Raw genomic sequence first — 15,140 nt, forward strand, 5'->3', positions numbered from 1 at the left:
TACAGGCCTACATCACCAGATATTGAGACTATATCAGAAAATTTTAGCTTATGTGTATCATGGCAAACCTTACAAGAGGTCTTAATGGTGTCAAAAAATGTTCAAAGAGATTTTCAAAGAGCTAGAATCATTTCGAAAAGGCCAACACAGGCTGTCCTTGCTGCCATGTCCTTGCAGAAGCAGTCAAACCAACTGATTAATGATCCAGGAGTAAGAAACACACACAGAGGCAAGCAGGTACTTTGGGAATCAATTCATCACACTTTATTTTGTGTGACCCCAGCTGATGTACTGGCTAGAGAGCAGCACAATACATTCTCAGCACAAACGCAGCAGTGTAATATAGAACACGTAAACCTTCGCTCACGCACGGCAGTGTTATTGGATGATGAAACCCACTGATAAGATCTCAAAACAATCATTTCTACCTGGATTTTATTGGAGTGAGTACATCTTAATAGAGAATGGGGGAAAATAAGAAAGCGCGTGTGCGTGTGCGTGTGTGTGTGTGTGTGTGTGTGTGTGTGTGTGTGTGTGTGTGTGTGTGTGTGTGTGAAATTATCAACAGAGCCATCCTTTCTCTGTTGCTTACATTTCCCTATTTACACTCAATAAAGCATCAAACTGGAGCACAACACAGTGAAGGACAGGTTTGGGTTGCCCCGTGCTATGATTAGATTTACTGAGGATGCTAATTTGAGAGGGTGCCAGAGAGGTCACTAGGCCATTCCCCTAAAGACTTCCAGATGCTGGTTGAACTGGTCAGCACTTTCTTTGGCTGTAAGAAGTTGCTTTTCACACCAACCAACCAGAGCCTGCTGCAGCATTTCCACGCGCGCTCCCTGGAAACGTGCAATCTGAAAGAAACACGTCACATCAATATTACTAGATGCAGAAAATGCATGGCAACAACATGAATTCAGCAAACCAATCCACTGTGGAAAGACACGTGAAAGTGTGGAATGCAGTTATTTATTGTGGACTTTACCTCCTGCTTAGCCACTCCAGAAGTGTGCTCAAACTCAGTCTCTGCTGCTTTCTTCACTTCTTCCATCTGATGAATATGAAGCGCATGTTATTATCATTAAGTCTACATCAGAAAGCCCACAACAAATGCCGTTTCCTCTTACTACAAGATACGTTGCTGACACCTGCTGGTTACAAGAAAATGTGCAGATCTGACCATGCTTTTAAAGTATGGGTGCAGACACTCACAGCAGCCTTCTTTACAGGTTTCGCCTTCTCTACGTTCCTTCGGGCATTCTCTAACTCCACTAGTTTGCAGGTTCTCCTGAAGAGCATCTCCTTTATTGGACATAATAATCGTGTTACACGCTGAACAATTTAGTCACAATATTCACTCCAAACATGTTGCATCTAACCAGAAATCTAAGATTCAATATAGGAAGGAAGGCAGCATGTATACGATGAGCATGAAATGATTGCAGAACTAGAAAACACACCCTTTCCGCCTCCTGATAACGTGACTCGAGGTCCAGGCCCAGTCCAAGAGTGTTCACGTTGTTCTCAGCAACACTCGTCATATTTTTCTGCCCACACACAAACACATGATGCGGCAAAGCACAAGTGCACTGCTGTTTATGATGCTATTAGAAAAGACAAACAGCTTACCTTTATAGATTCAAACACTTCTGATAATTTCACACAAACCCTGTAAGAAAAGACACATATATACATGTATGCAGCTTTATCACAACTTATATGAATCATTCAGATGCTTTTCCTTTGAATACACATGATAATGGTGTGAGTCCAGTACTAATGTTTTTTTTCCAACCTAGAGAAAGCCTGTTTGTCAGGATCCTCGCCTGGTTCCACGCAGAGATGCAGAGCAGTTGAGAAGTGTCCACAGGCCACTGCTATTTCTGCAAGCAAACAGAGCACTCTAATACCACACATTGGATGAATTCAGCTGACACTGAGCCCCAAAAACATGTGTACATAACACCATAATTATCATCTGCTGAATCTGATCACACAAATCTTAAACAACATCGACGGATCAATTCTTTTTCTGTGCTTTCACACTTATATAATTTTCTTACTTTGCTCTGTTGCCACCACATCTAGGAATTTCTGCAAGAAGAAGGGAAATGTCTGGAAATCAAACTAAGAAAAGGAGACGACGACGACAAATAAACAGACCAAGAAGCAATAGGTGACCGTCTCACCTCAGCTGCAGTCTTGGTGCAGCCGGTTAGAACGAGGTTATGATCCCGTTCATTCTGAAAGAACTCATCCACATCCTGCAGACACGTTGATAACAGCATTAACCCCCCACTTTCTCTGGACACATTCTGCCTATATATGAGTCCCAGATGCGTACCTTATGGCCTTCTTTTCTCATCTCCTCCACAGCTTGACTCAGTCTGTTGAAAATGTTCTTCTTTACTTTCTGTCTGCCTGGAGGCTGAATGTAAGGACATAATAAAAGCTTAAATCATTTATCATTACACAGAATATCATAACATATCACAGCAAATGGCATTTTGTTATAAATGTCCATTGAAATATGCTGGTAAAATGTACAAGCTGAAAACTATTAAAGCTTAATAAAATAAACGTTTGGGCAGAATTAGACACACAGGAAACAAATGTATCATCGAGATGTAACACACGCAACACTGACTTTATATATTTCAAGATACTACGTTCCTTCTACATGTGTATCTGACTCTGGATATATAGTACTGTGCAAAAGTCTTGTGCTGACCCTCATTTCCTGATATTTTGTGTCCAAGCAGCCAGACTTTCTTGTCATTTTTAAGGTTGTCCTAAGCAATAGTTCTCCAGGCTTTCTGAAAAACTTTGAAAGTTTTTCTTTGGGCACTGGTTGCTTTTTCACTCATTTTCAGTACAGTCCTTGTACCTGACCATTTTGAGAGGGATGTCTTTATTAAGCCACTTATGAGTGGCCTATGAATAATTCAAGCATAAAAAGAGCACCTAATTCGAGGGTTGAACCAGTGTTGGGGCTACTTGTCACAAAAACATGTCATTTGTTCCCACTTCTTCAGCTGAATTAATGAAAAATATCCAAAGATAACAGTCTGACAGGCCTCAGTGGCAACAGTTCTTATAAAGTGAATGTCTATAGCCAATGTAAAACATTGTAAAACAAGGTGGAACAAAAGGAGGGCAACATCCAAAGAAGAGCTTTAAATGTCTTTAAAGAAATCTGGACAACTGAACACTACTTGAAGAAATGATAAGAAAGCTTATCTACAGTGGGGCAAAAAAGTATTTAGTCAGCCACCGATTGTGCAAGTTCCCCCACTTAAAATGATGACAGAGGTCAGTAATTTGCACCAGAGGTACACTTCAACTGTGAGAGACAGAATGTGAAAAAAAAATCCATGAATTCAAATGGTAGGATTTGTAAAGAATTTATTCGTAAATTAGGGTGGAAAATAAGTATTTGGTCACCTCAAACAAGGAAAATCTCTGGCTCTCACAGACCTGTAACGTCTTCTGTAAGAAGCTTTTCTGTCCCCCACTCGTTACCTGTATGAATGGCACCTGTTTGAACTCATCATCTGTATAAAAGACACCTGTCCACAGCCTCAAACAGTCAGACTCCAAACTCCGCCATGGCCAAGACCAAAGAGCTTTCGAAGGACACCCGGAAAAGTATTGTAGACCTGCACCAGACTGGGAAGAGTGAATCTACAATAGGCAAGCAGCTTGGTGTGAAAAAATCAACTGTGGGAGCAATCATCAGAAAATGGAAGACATACAAGACCACTGATAATCTCCCTCGATCTGGGGCTCCACGCAAGATCTCATCCCGTGGGGTCAAAATGATCATGAGAACGGTGAGCAAAGATCCCAGAACCACACGGGGGGACCTGGTGAATGACCTGCAGAGAGCTGGGACCAAAGTAACAAAGGTCACCATCAGTAACACACTACAACGGCAGGGAATCAAATCCCGCAGTGCCAGACGTGTTCCGCTGCTGAAGCCAGTGCATGTCCAGGCCCGTCTGAAGTTTGCCAGAGAGCACATGGATGATACAGCAGAGGATTGGGAGAATGTCATGTGGTCAGATGAAACCAAAGTAGAACTTTTTGGTATAAACTCAACTCGTCGTGTTTGGAGGAAGAAGAATACAGAGTTGCATCCCAAGAACACCATACCTACTGTGAAGCATGGGGGTGGAAACATCATGCTATGGGGCTGTTTTTCTGCCAAGGGGACAGGACGACTGATCCGTGTTAAGGACAGAATGAATGGGGCCATGTATCGTGAGATTTTGAGCCAAAACCTCCTTCCATCAGTGAGAACTTTGAAGATGAAACGAGGCTGGGTCTTCCAACATGACAATGATCCAAAACACACCGCCCGGGCAACAAAGGAGTGGCTCCGTAAGAAGCATCTGAAAGTCCTGGGGTGGCCTAGCCAGTCTCCAGACCTCAACCCCATAGAAAATCTGTGGCGGGAGTTGAAAGTCCGTGTTGCTCGGCGACAGCCCCAAAACATCACTGCTCTCGAGAAGATCTGCATGGAGGAATGGGCCAAAATACCAGCTACTGTGTGTGCAAACCTGGTAAAGACCTATAGTAACGTTTGACCTCTGTTATTGCCAACAAAGGTTATGTTACAAAGTATTGAGTTGTATTTTTGTTATTGACCAAATACTTATTTTCCACCCTGATTTACGAATAAATTCTTTACAAATCCTACCATGTGGATTCATGGATTTTTTTTTTCACATTCTGTCTCTCACAGTTGAAGTGTACCTCTGGTGCAAATTACTGACCTCTGTCATCATTTTAAGTGGGGGAACTTGCACAATCGGTGGCTGACTAAATACTTTTTTGCCCCACTGTAAGAGAGTTCAGGCTGTGTTGAAGACTAAAGGTTCTCATGTCAAATAGTGACTATCAATCTTTTTAGAATTGTACAAACTCTGCTTTGGCTTTATAGACTGTATTTCCATGTATGTTTGTGCATTTGTATGACAATTTTCTACCTTCTTTACACTACAAGCCACACTGACCACAGTTACAGTGCTTCTTGTTGTATATTCAGTGCTATCAGCATCACACACATCTAACCACTGACCTGATTATTAGACACCCTGCTCTAACCCAAACAACCACCTTCTTGTAACAAGAACTGTATGCTGGCTATTTACAGGGTGATATATCTGACTGATGTGAATTCATCAGTAGAGGTTACATACGCAAACTCTCACCCTTTTAAAAAACTTTTTTTTTTTTTGGATACAATCTCATTTGGAAGGCCATATATATTTATATATAAAGAGCCGAATGAATGAGTACTGTCACATGGATCTCTATCATGTTGGTGAAAGTTTAACCATTTATTGTCAGTCTCCCTCATCACAAGGTTTCACGTGACAACCTGTTGTAACATGAGATTCTAGCTCTAAAGTTGAAGCTTGGCAAAGCTGCCAAAAAGCTGTTTCTGTTCACTTACATCCGAGCTGGTCAGAAAGACCTCCACGGCTTTATTTTTGCTGAGTATGCTGTGTGCAGCAACCTGCTGCAGGAACGTTTCTAATGCTTTACAGTAGGGCTGACACTCTCCTAAAGCAAGGAAACCTGCAAGCAAACTATTGACATTTTAACCACACCACTTCACATCACATTTGACACTGTACATCAGAACTGGGAAATGTTTGTCTTTGTGCACAGGCAGTCTTCAGATGTACTCACCAAGCTGTTTTATAGATCTGGGAGATGCATTCACCTGGGGCTTTGCAGGAAGAGGAGGGAACTTGAAAAAGAAGACAATATTATTTTATACAAAAATTTTTTATCCCATTATTTGTCTCTTAAAACATTTCTTAAATACGAGCTTGTGAAAGTTTCGTGCATTTTAAAGTTACTCTGTGCTTAGATCGGTTGTGATATGCAGACTCTATGCACTATATCAGATATTACACAATGTGCTTATGTAATACATTACAAGGAACATCAACACACACTGTCATAGTAGGAAGTAACATAAAAAAATACATCCTGATGGTGTACTGTTGACTTTCTTTGAAAAAAGTAGTCCCTACATTGTTTACTTAATTCCCTACAGTACTGGGGCAGCTGGCAAAAATAGCAACGATAAAATCAGTTGATTACAAAAGAGGAGGACACAGGAAGGAAAGCAGGAAGGACTTTAAACCACAAAAGCAGTACAATCACAGCAAGAAGAAAGTACGCTCTTTTAATTCTTTACATACCAGGACACAATAAAAGTCATCTGGTCCTTGGCAGGTTTAAATAATTTAACTTTAAACTCATCATTATCATTATTTAAACACAACCTCAAATACACAACAATACATGACATATTACACTGTGTCTTTATTCATTTAACCCTTGTGTGGTGTTCATGTTTTGGCTACTCAGCCCATGTTTGTGGGTCTGGTTGAATCCAGTGCATTTTGGGGGTTTTAAATCTATGCAGCCATAGAAATTTGTGTACAAATACTTAACAGATGTTCACTTTATCCCAGTTCCAAGAAATTCATCAGAATTGCATCAGCAATAGTGGTTGCTCATCAGTCTGGGAAGGGTTATGAGGCTTTTACCAGAGAATTTGAAGTTCATCTTTTTTCTGTGAGAAAGCTTATTGACAAGTTCAAGACATCTGCCAATATTCCCCAGGAGTGGACATCCCACCCAGCCCACCAGGGCTGACTGCAATCTATGGAAAAATCTCAAGAGCTAGCCTTTTAAATGTTAAAGGTCAGGAGTAAATTTAGAAAAAGACTCAACAAATATGGGTTGTTTGGAAAGTTTGCAAGGAGAACGCCTCTTCTCGCACAGCTTAGCATTGTTGCATTAGTACAAATCACAAGACTTTGGGAACAATATCCTTCAGACAGACAAGGCCACAGCGGAGATGTTTGGCCATAATGTGCAGTGCCACATTTGGACAAATAAAATCAAACACAGCATATCAAGACAAACACCTCCTAACAACTGCTAAACATGGTGGTGGAGGAAAGATGCTTTTTGTACACCAAAGAATTCTAGAGTCAGATGTGAGGCCATCTGTCCAACAGCTAAAACTTGGCCCAAACTGGGTCCTACAACAGGACAATGATCCTGAGCACAGAAGCAAATCTGTGACAGAAGGGCTAAAAAAGAAAAGAAAGAAAAGATGTTGCAACGACCCAAAGTCCAGACATCAGCCTGACCTAAATGCTGTGGTGGGACCTTAAAAGAGCTGTGCATAAATGAATGCCTAAAAATCTTGATGAAATTACATTATAAAGAAGAATGGGTCTAAATTTCTCCACAATAATGTAAAAGACTGACAAAGTCTTACAGAAAAACATTATTCCAAATTATTCCTGCCAAAAGGTGGTTCTACAAGCTATATAATCAACGGTTGTACTTAGTTTTTCTCACACTGCTTCTGCTTGGCAGAGTTTTTGTTACATAAATGATGTGATTCTGTAATATGTCATGTGCTATTGTTCATGTGAGGTTGTACCTACCTGATTGAAGAACTTCTAAGGACTGGATAATTTATTATATCCTGACATTCAAATACAAGAACTGAAAGAACTTTTTTTTTTTTTAACCACGACTGTATCTTGGATAGAAACCCCACACAAATTCAACATTTGTGGCACTAAAGCCACCAGTACTCCAGCCCTGATCCTGTTACTGTCAAATAAGCACATACAAGCTACATTAAAGAATAACAAGTACTGACTATGACTCCCTGTATTCCTGGCACATCTCCCTGAGAGAACAAGTGCTGCTGCAGCCATTCAAAATCCTCATAGGTCCGGTCCACATGGTATTCCCCTGTACCAGAGAGCTGGAACAGAAAGGAAAGAAGACAACCAGCTGCTTTTGGAAAATCATAATTCAAATAAATAAGCTGACAGATTCTATGGTTCTTGTGTCATTTGTCTGGATCTAACCAGATGACAGTCTAATGAATCTCACCTTTTGAGATACGATGATAAAGGTGAGAGTGTCCCCGTCTTTCAACACCTCTGTAACTTTGATGCTGTCGTCATGGACACTCAGAACAGATGCAGTTTCTTTCACTTCTTCCTGCAATTAAAAAAAACAAAGCGGTCAAAAGCAGTACAGCACAGCAGAAGCAGTCTAATGGTATCAGTACAGGCTGAGATTAAAGTCGCATTCATGCTCAAACTAAATTTAAAGGGAGAAAAAAAAATGTAATTCAGCACACACTGTACTCATGTCTGCGAGGAGTAAACGCCTGTCACATGACACTCAGAGGCTTACAAATCCTGCAAAATCTACAGGCGTACTCACCATCATTGTCAGCTTTGCAAACTAGCAGTCTGTCTTTTATCTGCCTTTGTGGTTTGTCCTTTTAGCGTGATAAAAGTACATAAAACTGGAAAGAGCTCTTGCCTGTTGCCTTTTAGTCTGCTCGAGCTCCAAGTGTTGAGAATGCACAGGATATCCTTTGGGTCAAAGTGCACAATGGTCCCATGAGAAATGGAGTAAAACTGTGCCAAATCTAAAGTGCTGGCGCAAGGAAAAAGATGAGTAAATGGCGTGTGAGTAACTCTGGACCTTCGACACACCCACACAGGAAAAGTGGCATAACGGCTCAGTCGGTTATCTAGCAGCCAGCCTTACAACCCCACAGCTGCTGAATTTATAAGTGAGACCATAAAAGGGGGAAGAATGCAAACAGGTTCAAAGGGTCTATTTAGGTGATTTTTTTTACATAATGAATATAAGAAACAGATACTGAGAGAGCATTTTAGACAGAATACTTTATTATTGATAAAAGAAAACATGCTAAAAGGTAACAGTCATTCCAAGTACAGGGAGAAAAAACTTTTAGAAGTAGTACTCTTCTTCATATTCATCTGGATCTCCAAAATAAAAGCTAAATCTCTCCCCCTCAAAACTGTAGTGATCATAACGACCATCCTCCTCATCCTCTTCCTGGTGAAAGCGCCACTGTCCACCAAAGAGACTGTCATCAAAGTCGTGGAAGAAGTCTGGGAAGCTGAAGTGGAAGCTTGTCTGATACTCATCCTCAGGCTTGACTAGGTCCTCATTTTTCAGGAAAGCTCCGTGGCCCACACGGTCATACGCCCTCCTTTGCTCCTTGTTTGAGAGGACTCTGTAGGCTAAGGAAACACAGTTAGAGGGGAAAAGGTCAACTTTGGTGATGGAGGGGTGTGGTTGCAAACAAGCAACCACAACGCCTCGGCACCTTGCAGTCACTGACTCAATTATGAACTAGTCTGTGTACCAAAGTCCTCTAGAGTCAAATAGTAAAGCTAAAGCTGCCCAGACGCCAACCTGTGTGAAATGTTAGAGAGTAGTGAGCTACATTTAACTAAACTAGCAGCTTAACTTCATTTTGCAAGAGCCAGCTGGTCTCCAGTTATTTACATCTTTTTTTTTTTTTTATATAGTTGACCTCTAAAGCTACAAACACTAATACTGGACCAGAAAAGTTGCTTCTTTAACAAGCCCCACCCCTGCTGTTCTGTGAAATCCTGTTTAGGCAATGCATTTATCAGATCATCAATGTCAGAGCTTTGCATCCACAACAGGCACTTGCAGAAGAGCAGGTCAAACAGTGACATTGCCCGATTAATAAACCTCCATAAATCACCAGCTATTCATAGAAGTTACTGCATGCAATTTAATAAGGTACCTTACTGAGCAACCTTATTTGCAATAGACCAACACAGCAGCTTCTTGAAGAGCCTATTTGATGGGAATAACAAGTACATTTTTGCACTTTTGCCAGGAAGAACAGCGGGGTTTTTTTAATCAGGGGAATTTTTTTTTTCTGAAATCACACATTCCTTTAGTTTTTAACATAATTTTAAATTTAATTTTAACTATTTTGAAACCTTTTTTCTGAGTAGTTTCAGTTAACTAAACTCCATATTGTGGCTTTGTTGTTCCTCAGCTTCTTCCAGAGTGAAGTAATTTTCAGTTTACTACAAAATATTATACAAATGATAATGATGATAATAGTAATAAAACTCCTCACTTATTTACACTGTAAAATGTAAACGTTTCCGTGTGTCGGATGAAGCATCCTTTCATCCTTTACCTTCAGCAATCTCCCTGAAGGTCTTCTCAGCATCTGCGCTCTTGTTCTTATCAGGGTGGTACTTCACGGCCAGTTTTCGGAAAGACTTTTTTATCTCGCTGTCCGTTGCTGTTGGCTCAACATGAAGAGTGTCGTAGTAACTTCTGTTTATCTCTTCGGACAGGGCTTCAGATAGACAGAGCAGCAGAAGCATGCAGAGTCGCAGCCAGTAGGAAGCACCTTGCGCTGCCATGTTGAGGAGCGCCCCAGCACAGAGAGAGTGAGGAGGAACTCAAAACAAACGTCGTCATGTGCACAACAGTTTATCTGGAAGTGTGGCAGACCTTGTGGTTTAGCGTCTCATTTTCATATCCACACAACGCCGTAAAGTCTCCACGTCAGCACTGCTTGTAGTAAAAGTACACCAAAAGTAGCAGTTGTTGGTGTATTTACGACAATTTCTATGGAGCTTACGACAAAAACTGTGATACATGGGCACGAAAGAAAAAGTGACCTCGTTCACAGACTGTGCAAGACTTCGTGAATCCAACTTTACGTCGTGCACGAAATTATTTCGTGGTTTTAAAAATGAGCAAATTGTGAACACGCTAAGGTGGTGTTCCGCGTTTCCACCAATAGAGGGCAGAAAATCCCAATCAGCGAAAAAATAAGGAAGACGCCGGCGCTCTTCTTCGTTGGTATTGAAAGCTGCATGAAGAAATGTGGTAAACAGCACCAGGGCCTCGAGGAACCGCTAAAAATAAAGCAAGTTTTTTTGCTTTTGTTAGCAGCGGTGTCTGTTGACTCAGTTAGACGAAGTTGTTTCTTCGTGGGAGCTTCTCAGCTGTACTTTGGAACCTTCTCTATCCTTCGATTTGGTAAGACTGCAGTAGTACCCAGTTAGCTAGATGTTCGCTAGCCATTAGCTACCCAGGGTAGACGACGGTTTCGTAGCATCATTGTAGGCTAACTTATTCTGGAATATAATACGACAGAGTATGCATTATTTACTGGTTGAAATCCGTTGCATTCAATTTAGTTGATGTTTTGTAGTGTTTTACCAAAGAACCATGTAGACAGAAGCAGGGCTATTTATTGTTTACGATGTGTTGTCACTTGCTAAATTTCTGTCCTTACCTTGTCTAAGGTAATCATATACATGTCCTATTGTCTTTCATGTCGATATTCAAATCTCCCCTTTTAGTTCTATCGCCAGTATCTCATGCGGGGTTCGTGTTTTTGTCTTGCAGGTAAATAAACAGCAGATTGCAATACTTCGAGTGTGAAGAAACAATTAATGACTACTACTGTGTATGTGAATGTTTGCCAGCTCACATTTGCCAATCCCAAACACACATGAGTGCTCCTTTCTCCTTGAGCTGGGCCGAGCGCCATGCCTGACCGGGACAGTTCCTACCTGTCAGGTGGTGGTGGGAGTGGTGGTAGTCTGGGTGAAGAAGGGGGACCCGGGTCTGGTTTGGCAGGGAGTGCGGCAGAGGGCAGAGGAGGTTTGGGAAGTAGTGTCGGAGGAAGCGTCTCTGGCTCTGGGGGTATGGGTGGAGGAGGAGCGCTCGGAAATGGCAACAGCTATGGGAACGGTGGAGGCCAAGGTGCGGGACTGGCCTTGGATGGCGTCTGCCGGGACTTCATACGCAATGTTTGCAAGAGAGGAAAGCGCTGCCGCTTCAGACACCCAGACTTTAACGAAGTACCAGACTTGGGAGTGCAGAAGAACGAATTCATCTTTTGTCACGATCATCAAAATAAGGAGTGCATGCGCTCCAACTGTCGCTTTGTCCACGGATCCAAAGAGGATGAGGACTATTACAAGAAGACGGGAGAGTTACCTCTCAGACTAAGAGGGAAAGTTGCTGCACGGCTAGGCCTCTCCCCCATGGATCTCCCCCATAGCCGCGGTGAGGTTCCCATCTGTAGAGACTTCCTGAAAGGAGAGTGCCAGAGGGGCAATAAATGTAAATTTCGCCATGTCAAAAAAGACTGTGAATATGAACCAACCAGGGTTGGAGTGGGTGGCGTTATGGGGCCAGGTGTCAGTGGCATTGTGAATGCTGGAGGAGGCATGGGTGGAGGAGGAGGTGCTTGCGGAGGAATGCAGGGACTTGTGGGAGGTGGCGCAGGGGGTGGAGGTAATATGATGGGGACCGGCTGCCCCGGCTTGGGTGGTTGCAGAGATCCAGGTATCTCAGGTCTTGGAGGAGTAGGAGGAAGTGGAATGAGTGGGTGTCTGTCCATAAGTTCATCTGGACAGCGACGTTATGACAGGAGCACATGCTCAATGTTTGATCCTCTGGTTGAAAGTGGTCTGTTTGATGCTGGTTGCCTGGAGACCTCTATGGACCACACCACTCTACAGTTAAAGAGGCGACGGTTGGAGGGGCTGCGTCTGACAGATGGGAGTGGAGGTGGGCACTACGAGTTGGGAGTTCAAGCCACCTTGCCGCCTCGTCCTCTGGAGTACAGATTTCTAGAGGAAGAAAATTCCCTGCTAAGGAAGAGAGTGGAAGAATTGAAAAAGCAGGTAGGTATAAGAATCATATTATGACTTCCTGGGAATGGAGTCATGCCACAGATGCAGAATGTAAATGGCTTCAGTCATTTTTTTACTGAGATACATGCAAAACAAGCATTGCCAAATTCCAACTAAACGGAAACTTTATCGAGGTGTTTTATGACACATCCTGGAAAGATTAAAGCATTTTCAACATAACAAGTTCAAAGAAAAGGCCAATCCAAACAGCATCTCAGCGGTATATCCAAAAATCCACCAGAATGCTCGTCCCATGTTTGTTAGAAGTGTGATTAGGTGTCTGCTGACAGACGTGTATATTAAAATCCCAGCGATCAACAGTTTACGTTAACATTACAATAAAATTTTTAAATATAAGGTGAAAGGAGTTGGTGACAAAGGGGGACTTTATTTCATTTAGTTACAATTAAGCAAACTTCGCTGATCTAAACAAAGAGTCATCCAGGAACCTATTTATGTGTTGCCTCTTTGGGGGATGCTAATGACACATTTTTGTGTTGCTGGGCTTTTTTTCAACATTTAGATCCCATCATATCAGATGGGATCGAAATGTTGGAAAAGAACCCAGCAACACACTGTTAAAATGGTCAATGTTATTAGTAAGAACTGAGATCATCTGATGTCCAAAAGCACAGAGTTTAGACTGCTGTAAATGCTCTGCCTATTGAGTAGAATGGTTGACTTGAAGGGGAATGAGCTGAAGTTGTTACTGAAGAGTTAATATGAAGTGATGGCTGTGCAGGAATAAATGGGGAAGAATTTGTTTCCCCTTTAGTCACCTGACAAAAAGGCCCACTGGATGTTTTGGGGGTAAAAGGAAAAGACACTCTGTAACATCACGAGACACACAAACACTCAGATTCTGCAGTTTTTAGCCTTCTCTCTCCTGTAAAACTATGTGATAAGTTAACACGAAGTGTAAGACTACTTGTAAATCATTTCCTTTACATCTTTTGCGTAATTGAAATATTTAATGTCTCTATGTGTTTCCTGTCATGAACTTTCTGCCTGTTTATACTAAACTCTTTCTTATGTGTTTTTCAGGTTTCCAATCTCATTGCCACAAATGAGGTTCTCCTGGAGCAGAATGCCCAGTTCCGAAGCCAAGCCAAAGTGATGACACTGTCTTCAACTCCTGCACCCACTGAGCAGAATCTGGCGCCCCCCGTAGGTTCAGTGAGTTCCTACAACCATAGCATCGCCCAGACTCACACCACCTTGAGCAGTGCTCCATTACAGGCTCGGCCAGTCACCCAGCAAGACCTTGTAGCTCCCGCTGGTGCCCCTGCAGCCCCCCCAACCAATGCAGCCCCACCCACAGCTCCTCCACCACACCTCAATCCTGAGATAACCCCCCTCTCAGCCGCCCTCGCACAGACCATTGCCCAGGGAATGGCACCCCCTGTTTCTATGGCGCCAGTGGCAGTATCTGTGGCACCTGTGGCAGTGTCCATGACTCAGCCGCTTCCCGGGATCACTATGAGTCACGCCACCACCCCAATGGTGTCGTACCCAATTGCAAGTCAAAGCATGAGGATCACAACCCTGCCACACTGAATGATTGCAGGGGCTGCAATACCAATGAGTCGAACTGGAAATGTACTTGAACTTTAATGGGTTTTGAATTTTTACACAGATGGATTTTTTTTTTTTTCCTGTGTATGAGACTCAGAAGACGTTTGAACAAAGAGAGATGTGTGATAGAGACACTTCGTTTTCTCCACCAGGGGTCAGGATAAATGCTTATCCTTCCCTAAATCAGAACTGTGTTCTATGGCAACGTTACAAATGTTGAGGGTTTTGGGGTTTTTTTGTTTTGTTTTCGCAGATTGACTGACACAATCCCTGGCGAAGGTCTTTGTACCAAAGGGATCTTTTCATACACACATACACTAAAAATGACAAAAGACTTAAAACTCATGCCGTCATCTGTGGTGTGTGAAATGTGAATCGTTTTGGCAAAGCTGCAGCATTGTCCATCTAAAGACATTGGAAACAGTTTGTTTTTTTGTTTTGATTGTTCTGGTGTAAATTAATTTTGGTACTTTGCACATTTGAAACAAAACCAACAAAAAAAAGAATTACAACCACTCAACAGTGAATCCTGTGTTTTCTCTTTTTACAGTTGCTTTTTTATGTTTACATATGTCATAAATGGATATATTTTCATGTTGAAGTGATATGAGTGCTCATGTTTATATCCTGTTGGTCTAGTTGTTTGGGAGGAGTCATGCTGTGTAAACTAAAGCTTAATCTCTGTTTAGTAACTTCATGTGCGTGTGGCTCTTTAAACAGCTTAAGTATCTGGCGTTGACTTCACACTCTGGGGCCTGGTGGGAGCGCTTCAAGTTGTATTTAGTTACTGTCAGTTTAGTATTTATGTAATCACGGCAAAGCAAATATTTCTGAAAACAATTACTTCAAAACCAGATATTGCAGATATTGGACCTTCATACTAAACATGGTGCAACCAAAACATTTTCTTTAATCACAGCATTCTTTTGGGGAAAGTGGTTCAAATGCAAGCCCGTACTAGCTTTTAAA

General features: G+C 42.0%; 3 protein-coding genes across 4 annotated transcripts; 1 reads left to right on the forward strand and 2 right to left on the reverse strand.

Moving 5' to 3' along the window:
- Nucleotides 1-545: 545 nt before the first annotated feature.
- On the reverse strand, nucleotides 546-8,516 carry si:dkey-28n18.9 (sorting nexin-6). Of its 2 annotated transcripts, XM_040028848.1 has the most exons (14): nucleotides 8,290-8,516; nucleotides 7,951-8,061; nucleotides 7,712-7,819; nucleotides 5,704-5,764; nucleotides 5,465-5,589; nucleotides 2,348-2,431; nucleotides 2,193-2,267; nucleotides 2,067-2,097; nucleotides 1,799-1,886; nucleotides 1,633-1,672; nucleotides 1,464-1,550; nucleotides 1,216-1,305; nucleotides 989-1,054; nucleotides 546-857 (listed from the first exon to the last, which is right to left on the reverse strand). In XM_040028848.1, the coding sequence occupies exons 1-14, from the start codon at nucleotides 8,293-8,295 to the stop codon at nucleotides 720-722; spliced, it is 1,110 nt and encodes a 369-aa protein (XP_039884782.1). In that variant the 5' UTR covers nucleotides 8,296-8,516; the 3' UTR covers nucleotides 546-719. The 2 variants fall into 2 exon arrangements, with proteins under 2 accessions (XP_039884782.1, XP_039884784.1); XM_040028850.1 differs by lacking the exon at nucleotides 8,290-8,516 and having other exon boundaries at nucleotides 5,465-5,600.
- Nucleotides 8,517-8,719: 203 nt separating this feature from the next.
- LOC120731712 (dnaJ homolog subfamily B member 9-like) lies at nucleotides 8,720-10,617 on the reverse strand. The gene is made up of 2 exons (XM_040028851.1): nucleotides 10,070-10,617; nucleotides 8,720-9,125 (listed from the first exon to the last, which is right to left on the reverse strand). Exons 1-2 carry the CDS (start codon nucleotides 10,299-10,301, stop codon nucleotides 8,830-8,832), a joined length of 528 nt encoding a protein of 175 aa, XP_039884785.1. The 5' UTR covers nucleotides 10,302-10,617; the 3' UTR covers nucleotides 8,720-8,829.
- A 127-nt stretch (nucleotides 10,618-10,744) lies between these two features.
- On the forward strand, nucleotides 10,745-14,863 carry zc3h10 (zinc finger CCCH-type containing 10). Its single transcript, XM_040028847.1, has 3 exons — nucleotides 10,745-10,926; nucleotides 11,299-12,587; nucleotides 13,641-14,863. Exons 2-3 carry the CDS (start codon nucleotides 11,442-11,444, stop codon nucleotides 14,151-14,153), a joined length of 1,659 nt encoding a protein of 552 aa, XP_039884781.1. The 5' UTR covers nucleotides 10,745-10,926; nucleotides 11,299-11,441; the 3' UTR covers nucleotides 14,154-14,863.
- Nucleotides 14,864-15,140: the final 277 nt, after the last annotated feature.

Source organism: Simochromis diagramma, unplaced genomic scaffold (genome assembly GCF_900408965.1).
Source record: "Simochromis diagramma unplaced genomic scaffold, fSimDia1.1 OVJJ01000483.1, whole genome shotgun sequence".
Classification (NCBI taxonomy): domain Eukaryota; kingdom Metazoa; phylum Chordata; class Actinopteri; order Cichliformes; family Cichlidae; genus Simochromis; species Simochromis diagramma.

What these genes read in the sequence shown, in the direction of transcription:
- si:dkey-28n18.9 (XM_040028848.1), bottom strand. An exon ending in TTATCATCGTATCTCAAAAG is followed by an intron (nt 7,820 to 7,950) that starts GTGAGATTCATT and finishes TTTCTGTTCCAG; the next exon opens with CTCTCTGGTACAGGGGAATA. An exon ending in AACCTGTAAAGAAGGCTGCT is followed by an intron (nt 1,055 to 1,215) that starts GTGAGTGTCTGC and finishes CATATTCATCAG; the next exon opens with ATGGAAGAAGTGAAGAAAGC.
- LOC120731712 (XM_040028851.1), bottom strand. Translation starts at nt 10,301, where the DNA reads ATGGCAGCGCAAGGTGCTTCCTACTGGCTGCGACTCTGCATGCTTCTG. An exon ending in CTTCAGGGAGATTGCTGAAG is followed by an intron (nt 9,126 to 10,069) that starts GTAAAGGATGAA and finishes GTGTTTCCTTAG; the next exon opens with CCTACAGAGTCCTCTCAAAC.
- zc3h10 (XM_040028847.1), top strand. Translation starts at nt 11,442, where the DNA reads ATGCCTGACCGGGACAGTTCCTACCTGTCAGGTGGTGGTGGGAGTGGT. An exon ending in TGGAAGAATTGAAAAAGCAG is followed by an intron (nt 12,588 to 13,640) that starts GTAGGTATAAGA and finishes TGTGTTTTTCAG; the next exon opens with GTTTCCAATCTCATTGCCAC.